This window comes from Natator depressus, chromosome 2 (genome assembly GCF_965152275.1).
Source record: "Natator depressus isolate rNatDep1 chromosome 2, rNatDep2.hap1, whole genome shotgun sequence".
NCBI classification, from domain to species: Eukaryota; Metazoa; Chordata; order Testudines; family Cheloniidae; genus Natator; species Natator depressus.
The window spans coordinates 68369420-68385798 of record NC_134235.1 but is presented as its reverse complement, the minus strand read 5'-3'; the positions used below and the strand labels follow the sequence as shown (position 1 = coordinate 68385798).

Here is a 16379-nt window from a genome sequence, read left to right as displayed (position 1 = left end):
GTATCCATGCCCTTTGGGGGCTGCCTGTGCATATGCCAAGAAATACTCGTCCAGCCAGCACAATGCATTCACTTTTTAAAAATTCCTAATAAAGGCTGTAATTTAGCAAAGCACTTAGGCGTGTGCTTATTTGAATCCAAGCTCTAACTGTCTATCTGGCAGTCAGCGTAAGCTTTGAAGGAGCCACTGCGGTTGTAGGTAATGGGGCCAACGGAAAGGCTGATTCTCATCCCCACAACTAGCACCAGACACTCAGCTTAACTCTACCCTTAGAGCTGGTCCAAGTGTTCCAGCTCCTCAACTACAAGCCCCTCTCTGACTCTCATGTTGCCAGTTACGGAGCAAGCAGAGTAGAAGAGCAGTGCTTTCACCAAGCGCTACCAGGATTGTTGTTAGAGGTATGTGACCTAGATTCACAAAGATACTTAGGCACCTAACTCTGGGTTTAAGTGCCTAAGCCCCAGTTTTGGCTTCGCTGCAATTCATAAAAGTCCTACCAAACTCTGTAGATGCCTAACCTCATTCTGTGCCTTAATTTTCAGAGTAAAAAATTTTCAGAGTTCCCTAGGCACATATGTTTCTGCCTCTGAGCATGGACACAGGTGCCTCACTCTAGGCATCTGGGTGCCAACTCCCACCTAAGCCCCAGAGTGATTCAGAAACCAAGAGAAAATAGAATTGCATCTGCCTCACTCATAGTGGAGCCTGATCTAGTAGACATGCTCAGAGGCCTCCTGCTGGATCAGGTCCCATTCAAAATCTGGCAACTGGAGGAGCAAGGGATGGTGATGCCCACCTTATAACTTTCAGGCTAGTGGTTCGAGCACTCACCCAGGGGATGTGGAGAACATAGGATCTATTTCACCCCTTAGGCAGAGAGTTTGGACAGGGGTCTACCACCTCTCAGGCAAGTGCTCCGACCATTGAGATATGGGATATTCTGATGTGGGGCTCCTTCAGTCTCTCCTGTGGGAGCTGTTCTAGCTTGGATAAATAATTAAAGAGTGATTGGAGCATGGGGACTGGACCCTGGTCTCCTACCTCCCAGGTGGGTGTCATAGAATCATAGAATCATAGAATATCAGGGTTGGAAGGGACCTCAGGAGGTCATCTAGTCCAACCCCCTGCTCAAAGCAGGACCGATCCCCAATTAAATCATCCCAGCCAGGGCTTTGTCAAGCCTGACCTTAAAAACTTCTAAGGAAGGAGATTCCACCACCTCCCTAGGTAACGCATTCCAGTGTTTCACCACCCTCCTAGTGAAAAAGTTTTTCCTATATCCAGCCTAAATCTCCCCCACTGCAACTTGAGACCATTACTCCTTGTTCTGTCATCTGCTACCACTGAGAACAGTCTAGATCCATCCTCTTTGGAACCCCCTTTCAGGTAGTTGAAAGCAGCTATCAAATCCCCCCTCATTCTTCTCTTCTGTAGACTAAACATCCCCAGTTCCTTCAGCCTCTCCTCATAAGTCATGTGTTCCAACCCCCTAATCATTTTTGTTGCCCTCCGCTGGACTCTTTCCAATTTTTCCACATCCTTCTTGTAGTGTGGGGCCCCAAACTGGACACAGTACTCCAGATGAGGCCTCACCAGTGTTGAATAGAGGGGAATGATCACGTCCCTCGATCTGCTGGCAACGCCCCTACTTATACAGCCCAAAATGCCATTGGCCTTCTTGGCAACAAGGGCACACTGTTGACTCATATCCAGCTTCTCGTTCACTGTAACCCCTCAGTCCTTTTCTGCAGAACTGCTGCCTCACCATTCGGTCCCTCATCTGTAGCGGTGCATTGGATTCTTCTGTCCTAAGTGCAGGACTCTGCACTTGTCCTCGTTGAACCTCATCAGATTTCTTTTGGCCCAATCCTCTAATTTGTCTAGGTCCCTCTGTATCCTATCCCTACCCTCCAGCGTATTTACCTCTCCTCCCAGTTTAGTGTCATCTGCAAACTTGCTGAGGGTGCAATCCACACCATCCTCCAGATCATTTATGAAGATATTGAACAAAACCAGCCCCAGGACCGACCCTTGGGGCACTCCACTGGATACCAGCTGCCAACTAGACATGGAGCCATTGATCACTACCCGTTGAGCCCAACAATCTAGCCAGCTTTCTATCCACCTTATAGTCCATTCATCCAGCCCATACTTCTTTAACTTGCTAGCAAGAATACTGTGGGAGACCATGTCAAAAGCTTTGCTAAAGTCAAGGAACAACATGTCCAATGCTTTCCCTTCATCCACAGAGCTAGTTATCTCGTCATAGATGGCAATTAGATTATTCAGGCATGACTTGCCCTTGGTGAATCCATGCTGACTGTTCCTGATCACTTTCCTCTCCTCTAAGTGCTTCAGAATTGATTCCTTGAGGACCTGCTCCATGATTTTTCCAGGAACTGAGGTGAGACTGACTGGCCTGTAGTTCCCAGGATCCTCCTTCTTCCCTTTTTTAAAGATGGGCACTACATTAGCCTTTTTCCAGTCGTCCGGGACTTCCCCCGATCGCCATGAGTTTTCAAAGATAATGGCCAATGGCTCTGCAATCACATCTGCCAACTCCTTTAGCACTCTCGGATGCAACGCATCCAGCCCCATGGACTTGTGCACGTCCAGCTTTTCTAAATAGTCCCGAACCACTTCTTTCTCCACAGAGGGCTGGTCACCTCCTCCCATGCTGTGCTGCCCAGTGCAGTAGTCTGGGAGCTGACCTTATTCGGGAAGACAGAGGCAAAAAAAGCATTGAGTACATTAACTTTTTCCACATCCTCTGTCACTAGGTTGCCTCCCTCATTCAGTAAGGGGCCCACACTTTCCTTGACTTTCTTCTTGTTGCTAACATACCTGAAGAAACCCTTCTTGTTACTCTTAACATCTTTTGCTAGCTGCAACTCCAGGTGTGATTTGGCCTTCCTGATTTCACTCCTGCATGCCCGAGCAATATTTTTATACTCATCCCTGGTCATTTGTCCAATCTTCCACTTCTTGTAAACTTCTTTTTTGTATTTAAGATCAGCAAGGATTTCACTGTTAAGCCAAGCTGGTCGTCTGCCATATTTACTATTCTTTCTACACATCGGGATGGTTTGTCCCTGTAACCTCAATAAGGATTCTTTAAAATACAGCCAGCTCTCCTGGACTCCTTTCCCCCTCATGTTATTCTCCCAGGGGATCTTGCCCATCAGCTCCCTGAGGGAGTCAAAGTCTGCTTTTCTGAAATCCAGGGTCTGTATTCTGCTGCTTTCCTTTCTTCCTTGTGTCAGGATCCTGAACTTGACCATCTCATGGTCACTGCCTCCCAGGTTCCCATCCACTTTTGCTTCCCCTACTAATTCTTCCCGGTTTGTGAGCAGCAGGTCAAGAAGAGCTCTGCCCCTAGTTAGTTCCTCCAGTACTTGCAGCAGGAAATTGTCCCCTACATTTTCCAAAAACTTCCTGGATTGTCTGTGCACCGCTGTATTGCTCTCCCAGCAGATATTAGGGTGATTGAAGTCTCCCATGAGAACCAGGGCGTGCGATCTAGTAACTTCTGCGAGTTGCCGGAAGAAAGCCTCATCCACCTCATCCCCCTGGTCCGGTGGTCTATAGTAGACTCCCACCACGACATCACCCTTGTTGCTCACACTTCTAAACTTAATCCAGAGACTCTCAGGTTTTTCTGCAGTTTCATACTTGAGCTCTGAGCAGTCATACTGCTCTCTTACATACAGTGCAACTCCCCCACCTTTTCTGCCCTGCCTGTCCTTCCTGAACAGCTTATATCCATCCATGACAGTACTCCAGTCATGTGAGGTATCCCACCAAGTCTCTGTTATTCCAATCACATCATAATTCCTTGACTTTGCCAGGACTTCCAGTTCTCCTTGCTTGTTTCCCAGGCTTCGTGCATTTGTGTATAGGCACTTGAGATAACCCGCTGATCGCCCCTCTTTCTCAGTATGAGGCAGGAGCCCTTCCTACTCATCAGACAGCAGAGTCATTCTCTCTCTCTCTCTCTGGCCCAGTGACTGTAAGTATTTATATATGGTAGAACAGCTTGGCCCCTTTTTATTCAAAATGTGACCCAATTTTATGTAAATTCTCTGTCACTTACCTTGTGGATTTTGATGCCTTTATTAAAAATATTATGTACAGCTTTTAGTGAACCACTCATTAAAAGTCTAAAAGACAGTGACTTTTTTCACTTTTCTTAATAGGGTGGGTTTGCAATGAAGCAAGAAGCGAATCAGTGGCATTCTTCCAATGATGCACATTTGAGGAACAGATTTCAGAGTAACAGCCGTGTTAGTCTGTATTCGCAAAAAGAAAAGGAGTACTTGTGGCACCTTAGAGACTAACCAATTTATTTGAGCATGAGCTTTCGTGAGCTACAGCTCACTTCATCGGATGCATACTGTGTCTTCTGCAGTTTCCACAGTATGCATCCGATGAAGTGAGCTGTAGCTCACGAAAGCTCATGCTCAAATAAATTGGTTAGTCTCTAAGGTGCCACAAGTACTCCTTTTCTATTTGAGGAACAAGAAGTCACATTATTTTGGGAGCCAGACAAGATGCTCTGTGAGCACCCTTTTAAAACTTACCTTTGTCACATGACAAAGTAAAGAAAAGAGATGACAGGCTTGATCCAGAGGGACCCCTGCCACTGCTTAAATCAGCATCCTGCTCCTAGGTATGGGGGTAGGTCGTGCCATCAGTTTTCAAGCAGAGCTTCTCACTGAGATCCATGAAGCATTCTGATTGACAACGGGCTGTACCAAATGGCCTATGGGAAAGAATTAAAGAGTAAATAATTCTAAATATCTCTGATTTATTTTAAAGTTTCCCGTATGTTCTTCTAGATAAGTCCCATGCATATTTATGGTACTATAGTTTAGTACTATGGTTTATGGTAATATAGTTTAACTTAGTCTTAAATAGGTACAAAACAGGCAAGGGCTAATTTCTCCATGAAGAACCATTTTTCTTTACATTGTACTTGTATTTTTGTAGTTGTTTTTTTAAAAGGGAAATTCAAACCATGATACTTGGATCACCAATCTGTGCATAGTAATGCTTTTTCTCTTCAATTAGTAACTATGACAAGGTATTGAAAGGGTAAGTCCTTTAATAAACTAAGGATTAATTTCCTTAGATGAGGAGAGACTACAGGGAAATGGTCTGCCTCTCTTGTTATTGCTATTGTTTTTCTTTGCAGATTGCTGTTATTAAAAAACTAATATCCAAAAACACACTATAGTATAATATTACTATTAAAGAGAAATATTATAATGGCCTTATTCAATACGCATAATGCCTTACTCCACAAGTACTCTCATTGAAATCAGTGGGACTAATTGTGGAGTCAGACTATCACAATTTGGGCCAAAGGTTTCAATACACTGTATTGTGTAGTAATACTATGTATTGGAATTGTTTAGAGGATTTTCAAGACAAATCTTGTTAAGAAGAGGGACTCTCACAGATATTATAATGCTCTATTCCCAAACATTAATATACACCCCCACACAATTTAAAAGCCAAGGGATAGCTCTGCAAAACATACTTATTTAACCACAGTACTATTCCATGGATTGTTCCTACTACAGAAGGAAACTTTCTGGCCCCAGATTCCTCCATTATGACTAAAACAGCTTCTCCTTAATAAAATATGACACATCACTATCATAAATATCTAAAAGCTGGATTTTTCTTTTTAAAAAAAATACATGTTAAGCACATCAAACAACAAGATGGTAAGTAGAGAAGTGAGAGGATAACCCCACTGAGCTGTGGTCTTTCAAATGTATCTTTTTCCCCTCTTAGCTGTTTAAAGTCTTGCCAAGTCAACAAACTAAATGCATATGGGGTGAAATCATGGGCCAACTCCTGGGAATTTTGCCATTCATGTCAATGGGGACAGGATTTCACCAATGGTGTTTTTCTGTTGAGCTTGTTAGAATTAGTAGAAAGCTCTCAATTTCCATGAATTGCCAAGTTAACTTAATGTGCTAAAATTATACCATTTATCCCATTATGTTCTTTGAATAATTTAGCCCCGACCCTGAAAATGCTTATGCACAATCTTAACTTTAAGTAGTTCTCTACTCAGATACATAGAGTTAAGCATGTGTATAAGTGTCTGCAGGATCAAGGTAATACTCAGTTGGTGGCTAACATGGGAGTTACAATATAGCAATAATTATATTAAACAAACACACAGGTTCAATTAAAGTCAAACACCTCTTTTAAGAAGTACATAAGAGATTTAAAGATACCCTAAGCTTTCTCTACTTCATTCTACCTATACAGTTTCCAAAAATCTTCCCAGGCAGACGCTCTCTGCTGGTATTTCCACAGGCTAGGATAACCAGGCTTTTGGAAGTATGGAAAATGCTAAAAATGCATAAATCACCATATCGATTCCGTCAGTCAGAGGGCAGGTCCATGAAAACAGCAGCATCTTTTTAAGTATCACCACATTCATAATGATCACATTATGCAGCATGATCTTGCCCTGAACACCACCTTTCAGCAGCTTGTTGGATGACTTGCTCAGCCATGCATTATTCACCAGAGGTTCTGGGCTGTCTCAAAGGCAATTACTGTTCCATGTACTGTCCTTATGAAGAATCATTTTAACCAGTATTTTGTATTGTGCAATTAAGAAGATTTATACTATGTCCCCTGAAACAGTAAATTTTAAAAAAATAGTATTATAATTTAGTCTCTCGCTTTAGTGGCATAATATAACTAGAAACAATTTACAGTGGTACAGATTTCCATTTTTCTTCATTTTTGGTAATTACATCTGAATGTCTATTGTCTAACATGATCTCCAATTCAATAATTAATTCCTGTGCTCTAGTATAAAGTGTGTAATATTTTCAGTGATAAATTCATAGGCATTTGTAGACCACAACCTAGCCACTCTATTACACTGTGTGTTACTATTGCACACTAAGGCCCTGACTCTGCACAAACTCCTGTGCCCACAAAGAACTCCAAGGAAGTCAATAGTGTCTTCCCACCTGGATTTCATGACAAGATCAGTGACTGTATGAGTTACACTATAACTGTCCTTTATGATGTGCTCATTGTTTTTGAACATTGGTTCTTTTTTGGTGACATTTTTCATGCTTGGTCTCAGAAGAGTGATGAAATTTTGTGGGAGGGGTGAGCAGTCAGTCTGGCTATTTCTGAGGTCTGTATGAGGAAAGAAATAATCCCAAAACAAAAGAAGAAAGAAAACCTTTTATGTTATATAGTCTGCACAGAAAATGTGCAAAAACCTAACTGAACGTTCTGATCCTGCAAACAGACCCTCTTGATTAGATCAGAAAGAGGAAACAATGGGAGGAGGATGCACTGCCCCAGAAGTCATAGGATATGGAGGAATGAGCACAGGAATTGATACCAGGAAATTTTATTCCCACACTAGGTAAAAAGCATTTTCCCTGTCTGTAGATGGCAAAGATACAGATGGAATAGGCATAGTTGATTAATGGGAAGGAGTTTAGAACTGAGAGTCAAGAAACCTAGGTTCTGGCTCAGGTCAATTTGGTGGCATTTCTGTCTGCTCACTTGTGAAGAAAATGTAACTCTGTGTTGCAACAAACACACAAAGTAGTTCTCCACCAGTAGTGTCACGGTATGTGTAAATGTACTGATTTTCCTCAAACTTCACTTGATTCTTCACTCTCAATAAGAACCATAAAACAAGCCAAATCTATGTACTCTGTATAACATATTGTATATTATATATTGTATTAATATAGGACACATAAAAAAGCATAAGTACAATGAGGCAGTGGTAGTTTTATCTTAATGTTAAGTTGGTTTTTGCTTGTTTGTTTGCTTTTTATGAAGTTTCATATTTATGATATCCTAACATTCTAGCTGCGTTACTGAGCAGAGCATGGGATAATTCAGGTCAAACAGCTTTTGTTCAATACAGCTCTCTCTGCACACATTTGGATGGATCAGGGATGTGAAATATATCCCTTTGGCAAAATGCTAAATATGTGTTACATCAGTAACTAGCATCTCCATCTAACAAAACAACCAAGACAGCAGGACTGGAATAATACAGCAGGCAACACTCTCAGTGCTGATCTGGAAAGCTCCAAGATATTATCTGATTTCTACCATTGACCATTATATAGATTTCAGTCAAATCTTTGAAGATATTATTTCAGATAGCCAAAGATTATCTCCAAGTCATAATACTTTCTGTCTCCACTCCCTATGCTGTAAGAGTAATTGGATATTTGACACTCAGACTTACCACATAGGAGGATGTATTCGTATTTGGCATTACTACTACAACATGAAGGTGAGATAAGAACATGGAGTAGATGCTACTGTGGTTAGGGTTCTTGCTTTTTATCACTAAGACAGAGTTGATGCCAGACAGGTTCACCAGTGTAAAATGACTTGATAGTGATAGTTACGTTATCTTCTGAGGAATGGCTCTTCTCTATATACACTCTAGTTAAAAGTAAATATTGGTCATGATAATTCAAAGTTTCTATGTTTCATGATCTAATATAGCAGTGATATGTCAGCCAGAAATCACCCCATGTTGTCTTCTTTGAGCTTTAGCTTCCCTGTAATACTTTGTGGGCATAATGGACTGTGAAATCGAAGTTGTAGCATGAAACCTCAGCTAGCTTTGATATTGACTGGGGGTGCTGAGAATGGTGGTGGGCCTTGTTTGGAAATGCTGACTGTTTGGGTGAAATATTGGTTGGGTGAAATCTATGAAAATATTAAGGCAGGCATTTACCTAATTTACATGCACATACAGGGTTTAAAGCACAGAGGTGGTGTGAGGTGCTGTACTTGCCACCTGTAGCAAGCACCCTCTTCCATCGCTTAGGCCTCCAGCTAAGTCACCTAAAGTTCAGTCCTGAACTTTACCCCTGTTACTTCTGGGGTAACAAAAAGGTCCAAACAGAAGGCCTAAGAAATCCATAGTAATAATACTTCTTCAATTGCTCTCAGGTCAACACTTGTCCAACTACTTATCAAGGAGGAATTACCAGGCTATCCTCTCCCCAGGGATATTGGCAGTTTACTTCTGTGGTTTCCCTGCTCCCCACTCACGAGCCCCATTGCAGAACTTCTTCCAGAGAAGCCTCACCTGGTTCCTGCGGATTTCTTCTATTCATGTAGGCCCTAACTCAAGGCTTCTCCACAAGAGCCTACTCTGCTCCCTGTAGGTTTCTTCTACCAGACCACTCTCCTTCTTCCTCCTTTCCCTGAAACCAGTTTCCACCTCTAGCAATCTCTGGTCTGGAGACCTACACTAGCTCTCTTTCCAGAGCCTGATGAGAGGAATTCCATCACTGTTTCTCTTCCCCAGGGACCCTTGGAAAAGCCACTGTCCACTCTGTGCCACCCATCCCCTTCCAACCTGTAGAAACTACAGGACTTCACTCAAAGGAGCTGCTTTTCTCTTCCCCTTCTAGCTTTCTTTTATATTGTTCAAGCAACCTCTTTCTAGCTCAGCTGTTCCATTACTAATTAGTTAAAGGGCACCAGCTGGAGCACTTTATTGCTCCCATGTGTAGCCTATAGGGTCATCAGGGGACAGTTAGGCCCTAATTCTTCTGAAGGACCATTGGCCCCATGACAAGTGGTGTTTGTGTATTTTCTCCATGTGCATGGACCGTGCTCCTGTTTGAAAATTCAGGCTTACACATTTCATAGGGAATTTTAAGGTTATTATACCTTTGTGTAGTTTTTAATAGGAAATAGTAAAAATACTCCACCAGTTCTCAGCCTGAGCATATGAAGACATCCTAGTATCTCACAAATCCAAGACAGAGGAATAAAACAATGGGTGGTTTGTGTTTGTTTGTTTTTTATTAGTGAAGGGCTTAAAAGTGACTGGATCCTGATTTTGAATACCCTGAAACCGAAGTTCAAAGATACTGGGATCCCAGGCTTTTGTGTGGCTAATTAAAAGGACAGGAGCTACATGTATCTCAGATCAGATTTGAACTACTTCAGACTTCTCATCTGGGATTTTAGTTTGGGTCAATCTCTTATTATTTATTTGCATTACAGAAGCCCCTTTGGGTCCCAACTGAGTATGGGTCCCTATTGTGCTAGGAACTGTAGAAAGAGAGTATGAGTCAGACTCTTCCCCTTCAGATCTAAATAGACAAGGAAAGGCAAAGCCAGAGGCATCTCTAGTCTTCCTTGTAAAGTCGTTGCTGCATATTTACAGGTTCCCTATCAGCCACTATGACTCACTGGGCAGAGTCCGGTGGCTGAGCCACTTCCTCTGGAATGCAACTTTTCAAAGGGTGTACTTTGAAAGGAACCAGGCTGGAGAACAGGAGGAGAAAGTTGGATTTCTTCCCTGTATTTTCGAATGGGCTTTCCGTATTTGAACTCTGGCTGCAGGTGATTAAAAACAAACAACTGATCATGCTTTCCATCAATTACAATACAAAAGGCGTAACAGGGTCTGTGTTTGTTTGTGCTCCGAAGTGGGCTTATTTGCAACAAGGACGTCAGCGAACCTGTCATGGGAAATGAATACATTTGTGTCCTTGCCCTATGCTCAGTTTGACCTGTTAGCAGGAAGCTCTGGTGCCCATTTGCTGAGATCGCACCTGCGCTCTGTTCCCGTTTGCAGGCAGCGAAGTGGTGACTGGAGATCCAAAAGGAGCTGTCCAGGACTCAAGTATGTAGAGAGCTGTTCATCGAGTCAGTTGCCGGGGAGCTGTCCAGCATTTCAGCACCTAGGCGCTTTCGAGATCGCGAGCTTCCCGGGCAGCCTTCAGCCCCCACTATCTGCAGAAGGACCCGCAGAAGGAAAGCAGACCCTCTGCTCTAAGGTAAGGGAAAAGAAGGAATTTCAAAGCTCAACAAACACAGAAGCAGATCCGCAATTCCAGGAGCGTGTGAGTGAATTAGATTTGGGGAGAGAAGGGGGGGGGGGGTGAGAAAGAGAAAGGAATCCGGTAGGATCCCCTTTAGATGACATGCCCCTGAGGTCTGCTGCTCTGCATTGTCTCTTTGTAAATGTGCTTCATAACTATCGTGTGTGTGTGTGTGTGTGTGTGCGCGTGTGTGTGTGGCGCTCAGTGACAACGCAACCCACCCCAAGAGGTGAAACGGAGCACGTGGAGGGTGCTTCGGCTGTGAGGTGCCTATTTCCATGTTTTCTGAAAATGGGCATTTCTCTTGGTGAGGAAGCCTGAACTTAAGTGTGTGTTTTCCATTGTCCCTGCAAGGAGCTCCGGTGAGGAGACGAGGAGTGATGGGCAAAGAGGTGGGATGACGAGAGACCTGTCCGGTGCAGAGCCGGAATTAAAGGTCTAAATCCAAGCCAAAGAAGCAGCGCCTTCCAGGTTCACCCCGGGCAGCCGCCAGCCCGGAGATCTGACTCCGGTGACATATCCCTGGACCTGGTGTTTGAGCCGAGCTGGGCGACCAGGATTCAGCCCACACTTCACTCCCTTGGGGGAGCCGCGGCCGGTCTTTCCTTCCCACCGCAGCCCATGGCTAACTTCTCCTCGCACTCCGAGCCCAACGCCTCCTGCGCGCCCTGCGCGGGCAGAGGGGCCCCCTGGCCCAACGCCTCCGCCCCGCAGCTGCTCCCCGACTTCCACCTGGCCGTGCCCATCATCTACTCCCTCATCTGCGCCGTGGGGCTGACGGGCAACTCCGCCGTCATCTACGTGATCCTGCGGGCCCCCAAGATGAAGACGGTCACCAACCTCTTCATCCTCAACCTGGCCGTGGCCGACGAGCTCTTCACCCTGGTGCTGCCCATCAACATCGCCGACCACCTGCTGCGGCAGTGGCCCTTCGGCGAGTTCATGTGCAAGCTGATCATCTCCATCGACCAGTACAACACCTTCTCCAGCATCTACTTCCTCACCGTCATGAGCATCGACCGCTACCTGGTGGTGGTGGCCACGCTCCGGTCCGGGAAGGCGTCCTATCGCACCTACCGCGCCGCCAAGCTGGCCAGCCTGGCCGTCTGGGCCTTGGTCTCCATCGTCATCTCGCCCTTCGCCGTGTTCGCCAAGCTCCACCGGGAGCAGGGGCGCTCCCAGTGCGTCTTCGTCTTCCCCAGCCCGGAGAGCCTCTGGTGGAAAGCCAGCCGCCTCTACACCCTCCTGCTGGGCTTCGCCATCCCCGTCTCCACCATCTGCGTCCTCTACGCCGCCCTGCTGGCCAAGCTGAGACGCGTGCGCCTCCACAGCAACGCCAAAGCCCTGGACAAAGCCAAAAAGAAAGTGACGCTGATGGTGCTGGTCATCCTGGCCGTGTGCCTCTTCTGCTGGACCCCCTACCACCTCAGCACGGTGGTGGCCCTCACCACGGACCTCCCGCAGACCCCCCTGGTCATCGGCATCTCCTATTTCATCACCAGCCTCAGCTACGCCAACAGCTGCCTCAACCCTTTCTTGTATGCCTTCTTGGACGAGAATTTCCGGAAGAGCTTTCGCAAGCTGGTTGAATGCCGGGCCTCCCCCTAGAGCCCCCAGCCGCGGCTGCTCTCCTCTGTCATTTTCAAAGGGGAAAAGAGCATCCCGGGGGACAATACTCGGGCGCCGGTTTGTGAACCAGCCTTGATCAAGCTTTAGATCCAATGCACCCGTGAAATCCAAGCACAGGCAGGGTCCAGTTCTTTTCGGTTTGCCTTGCAGCCAGCGGCACAGTGTTCAGACGGGAGGGATGGGGATTTTCAAATCCACACTAGCTCCTTGGCCTAGCCTTACCCATCACGCTCATTCCTTTTCCTTCAGTAGGGTGCTCTAGATTTCTGGGGGTTGTATATTATGGAGCAGGAGCAAAATCCAACATTGTACAAGATTTTTAGTGAAGAATTGTGGCGGTTCAATGACAAGACAGAACACAGCTTTTAGCAAGCAAGCAGGCTGGTCTCTACTAACAGGCTTCTCCTGTCAGCTTTTCACCTTCCCCTTTATTCTCTCTCTCTCCCCCCGCGCATTACATTCTCCAACAGATAAAAGGAATACACTGGCTTTGTTTAACATTCTTATTTACCAATTTCTGTCTACCGCATTCCTTGCTCTCGGGCCTTGAGCCCAGTCCTGGGAGGCTTCCCATGGTTCATATCATCTTGGCGAGATTCCAAGGTTGATGCCCTTGAAAGGAGCTGTGTGTGCACTACTCCTACACAACACTCCGGGTGTGCCCTGAATGTTGCCAAGCGCATAAACCTTTATGAATCCTACAAAGAATAGCTAAGTACTTTGACATCTACATATATTACTGGAGATCTGAGTGCCTTGCTTAATGAATCTTAAGCCTGCTAGTTTTATATCTGCAGTACTTACGTTGTAGCTCCGCTTCACTCCCTTACTCCATTCTAAATAAATAAACCATCATTAAAAGAGCCTATGCTTTCACAGCAACCTGATATTCCCCCCTCGCCCTCTGGTCCGAGTCAGAATCAGATCTCATATTTTGTGAGTCAGAATCAGATCTCATATTTCAGTCCAAAAGCAGCAGAAATAATGCAGTACTCAGTGTAAATGCTCAGAGGCTGCCAGGTATAAATCTCCTTCCCTACACATAAATTATTGTTGTTAAAATCGTTTTGCATGGAATACTCTCCTGCTGGATGAAAATCAGCCTGACCTTTCTGAACACATTTGAAAAAGAAATCACTATCTGGCTTTAGATCGTGTAGATTAGGCTATAATTCTACATCTTTAACAACCTTCAAAAGACAGATCTCCCAAGGCGAAGGAAAACGGGAGAGCATTAGTAACACCGCTAAGCTTATTTCCTTGTATATGGGACCTAAATATGCCTATTAAAGTCTCCTGAAATCCCACTGCTTTCTCTGCACGTAGCAAGGAGCCCTTGGACTGGCTTTAAGAAAGAAGAAAAGAGGAACCATAGTGTGTAGAAATATGGATGTGTGTTTGGAGCCACTTTCTGTAGGAACTGGCATTTTCAGCCCAGCAAACTGTTCTATAATATAAAGTTCTCAGTTCCTATTAGTAACAGAATATATGGTTAGTTTTATGTGCAATACATATATTTATGATAGGTTCCTATGTCTTCTCAAAAAATGCTCAGACTTCTTTTCCCCCTTGTAGCTACTTAAGAATCAGATGTTATTTCACTACAAATCCTCACTTCGGAGTTAATAGTTTTAAAGGGGGTTCTGTCAAAAACAAACAAACAAAAAAACCCCCTACTTCCACCCCTTACCAGTCACGTTAGCTTAATACTACTTTCAAAATAAAAAGCTAACATATTATTCACTATTTTGCCTTAAAAAATCCTCTTTATCTTAACTTGGACAATGAGACTAAAAAGATGAATTTGGCTCTTTTAAGTTTCACCCTTGTTCACATGCCTACACAGTTCAGGGGAAGGTTGCATTTTTTCCCCATTTCACTTCTCTCCTACCCCCACAAGGAAAATTGACAGACTTGAAATATAGTTTGTAAAAATATTTCCAGGCACATAAGGTTTTGAAACCGCAAAACTTGGTGGTCTTGTCTACTATTATTAATTCATATTGCAGTAGCGCTTAGGAGCCCACTGTGCTCGGCCAGAGGTGGGCAAACTATGGCCCACAGGCCACATCTGGCCCACAGGACTGTCCTGCCCAGCCCTTGAGCTTCTGGCCTGGGAGACTAGCCTCCTGGTCCCTACCCTGCTGTCCCCCCTGGCAGTGGTGGGGGGGGGGACAAGGAGCTGGGGGGGTGGATGGGTCGGAGGTTCTGAGGGGGGCAGTCAGGGGGTGGGAAGTGGGAGGGGCGGAGAGGGGGAGGGGGTCAGGCTGTTTGGGGAGTCACAGCCTTCCCTACCTGGCCCTCCATATAGTTTAGCACCCCAATGTGGCTCTTGGGCCAAAAAGTTTGCCCACTCCTGTCTAGGCACTGCACAAACACAGTCTTGTCTGCTTGATTTTTATGCGGATGAAACTTACTATATAAAAATATAAAATAGTCAAATATCAAATATCCAGATCATCTTTTGTTTCTAAAACTAGGATATATAAATTGATGTAGATTCTCATTAGACAAACATCAATCAATAACACTGTTTCTCTGAGGAATGGTGAAGATGATCGTTTTTCTTGTTGTGAATAGGAGTGGAGATATAACTTTCTTAATAGCCCTAATGAAAAAAAATGGTTACACTTCAAAAGCTGACAGTTTTGAAAACATGTTGAGTCAAATCTTCTGAAGTTGGTATTTATAAGACCTAGTCACACTTTTCCCATATGCTTAGTGACTAAAATATACTAATAACAAAGCTCAGTTAAAGTTACAGTGCAGCATTTATATACATTTTCCTGTTAGTTGGCAGTGTAACAGAGCTGGTAGGATTAGCTGGTTACAATTGTGTCATAGCTACTGATGTATTAAGAAATTATTGTGTATGTGCACTGCTTTCAAATGATGCACTCATTAAAAATCATGGTATTGTACAGCTTAAAGATGCTCCAACTTCTTAAATGTAAATGTGTATAACATTAGCACACATCTAGTTTAATCAGTGTAGTACATATTCAGGCCTAAATCCAGCTGTTGCCTCCCCAGGTGCCTCTGACAGCAGAAATGATGCATTACCACTGTGCAATAAGGCAGGTCTGGTTTCCAGGGGCCATGCAGAGGTCTGTGCAAGACTTGCACAGAGCAGAGCTCAGGTCTGCAAATGCCCCCTGTATGGCAGTGCAAAGGGGCCGCCTCCAACCTAGCACCAAAAAGTGAGTGGGAACAGGTAATTGGGTGGTCTAATTGGGGGATGGAGTATCTGCCACTGATGGAGACCTTCAATCTTCCCCCTGTGAGCAGGACACAATATGGGCCTTATATGCTAATTAAACCATTGGGATGAAGTGCCCCTTTTGAAGCCACTCTTCTACCATGGCATGATATGGCTTGGTTACCTGGGCTGGTGCTGGGCTAGCGGAGGAGGAATAATACAGAAAAAAAAATAGTTTTCCCCAAGAAGACTCTTTTGGAATCTGGGGGGGAAAAAAACAGAATTAAAATATCTGCACACTTTGTGGTGTTTTATTCTCTCTGAGAATTACAGTGCTCTTGAAAGTCCGGGATTTTCTATACTAACTATAACCAAGCATTGTGTAGTCTTTCCCTGAGATCTTGGCCATGTCTTAGCACTGAGTAGTGGCGTTCCTGCTACTTCAGTTCTTACACTTTACCGGAGTAAAGTATAAAGAGCTGTCAAATTGTGTGATGGGACAAACAACCAAAGAACTAATTTCAGATCATCAGCACCTTTACCCTTTTTGGGAGCACAATTTGAACTCAGATCAGCAAAGATATCTAGAAAATACCACACCATTTTGGCCACATTTGATCTTTAATTTAAGGAGTGTGTGTGAATGTCAACGCTTTGATAATAAAATATTGTTAGTG

General features: G+C 44.4%; 1 protein-coding gene across 2 annotated transcripts; it reads left to right on the top strand.

The window, feature by feature from the left end:
- Nucleotides 1-10280: 10280 nt before the first annotated feature.
- Nucleotides 10281-14592, top strand: NPBWR1 (neuropeptides B and W receptor 1). Of its 2 annotated transcripts, XM_074944387.1 has the most exons (3): nt 10281-10392; nt 10628-10829; nt 11229-14592. In XM_074944387.1, exon 3 carries the CDS (start codon nt 11496-11498, stop codon nt 12480-12482), a length of 987 nt encoding a protein of 328 aa, XP_074800488.1. In that variant the 5' UTR covers nt 10281-10392; nt 10628-10829; nt 11229-11495; the 3' UTR covers nt 12483-14592. The 2 variants fall into 2 exon arrangements, with proteins under 2 accessions (XP_074800488.1, XP_074800486.1); XM_074944385.1 differs by having other exon boundaries at nt 10355-10829.
- Nucleotides 14593-16379: the final 1787 nt, after the last annotated feature.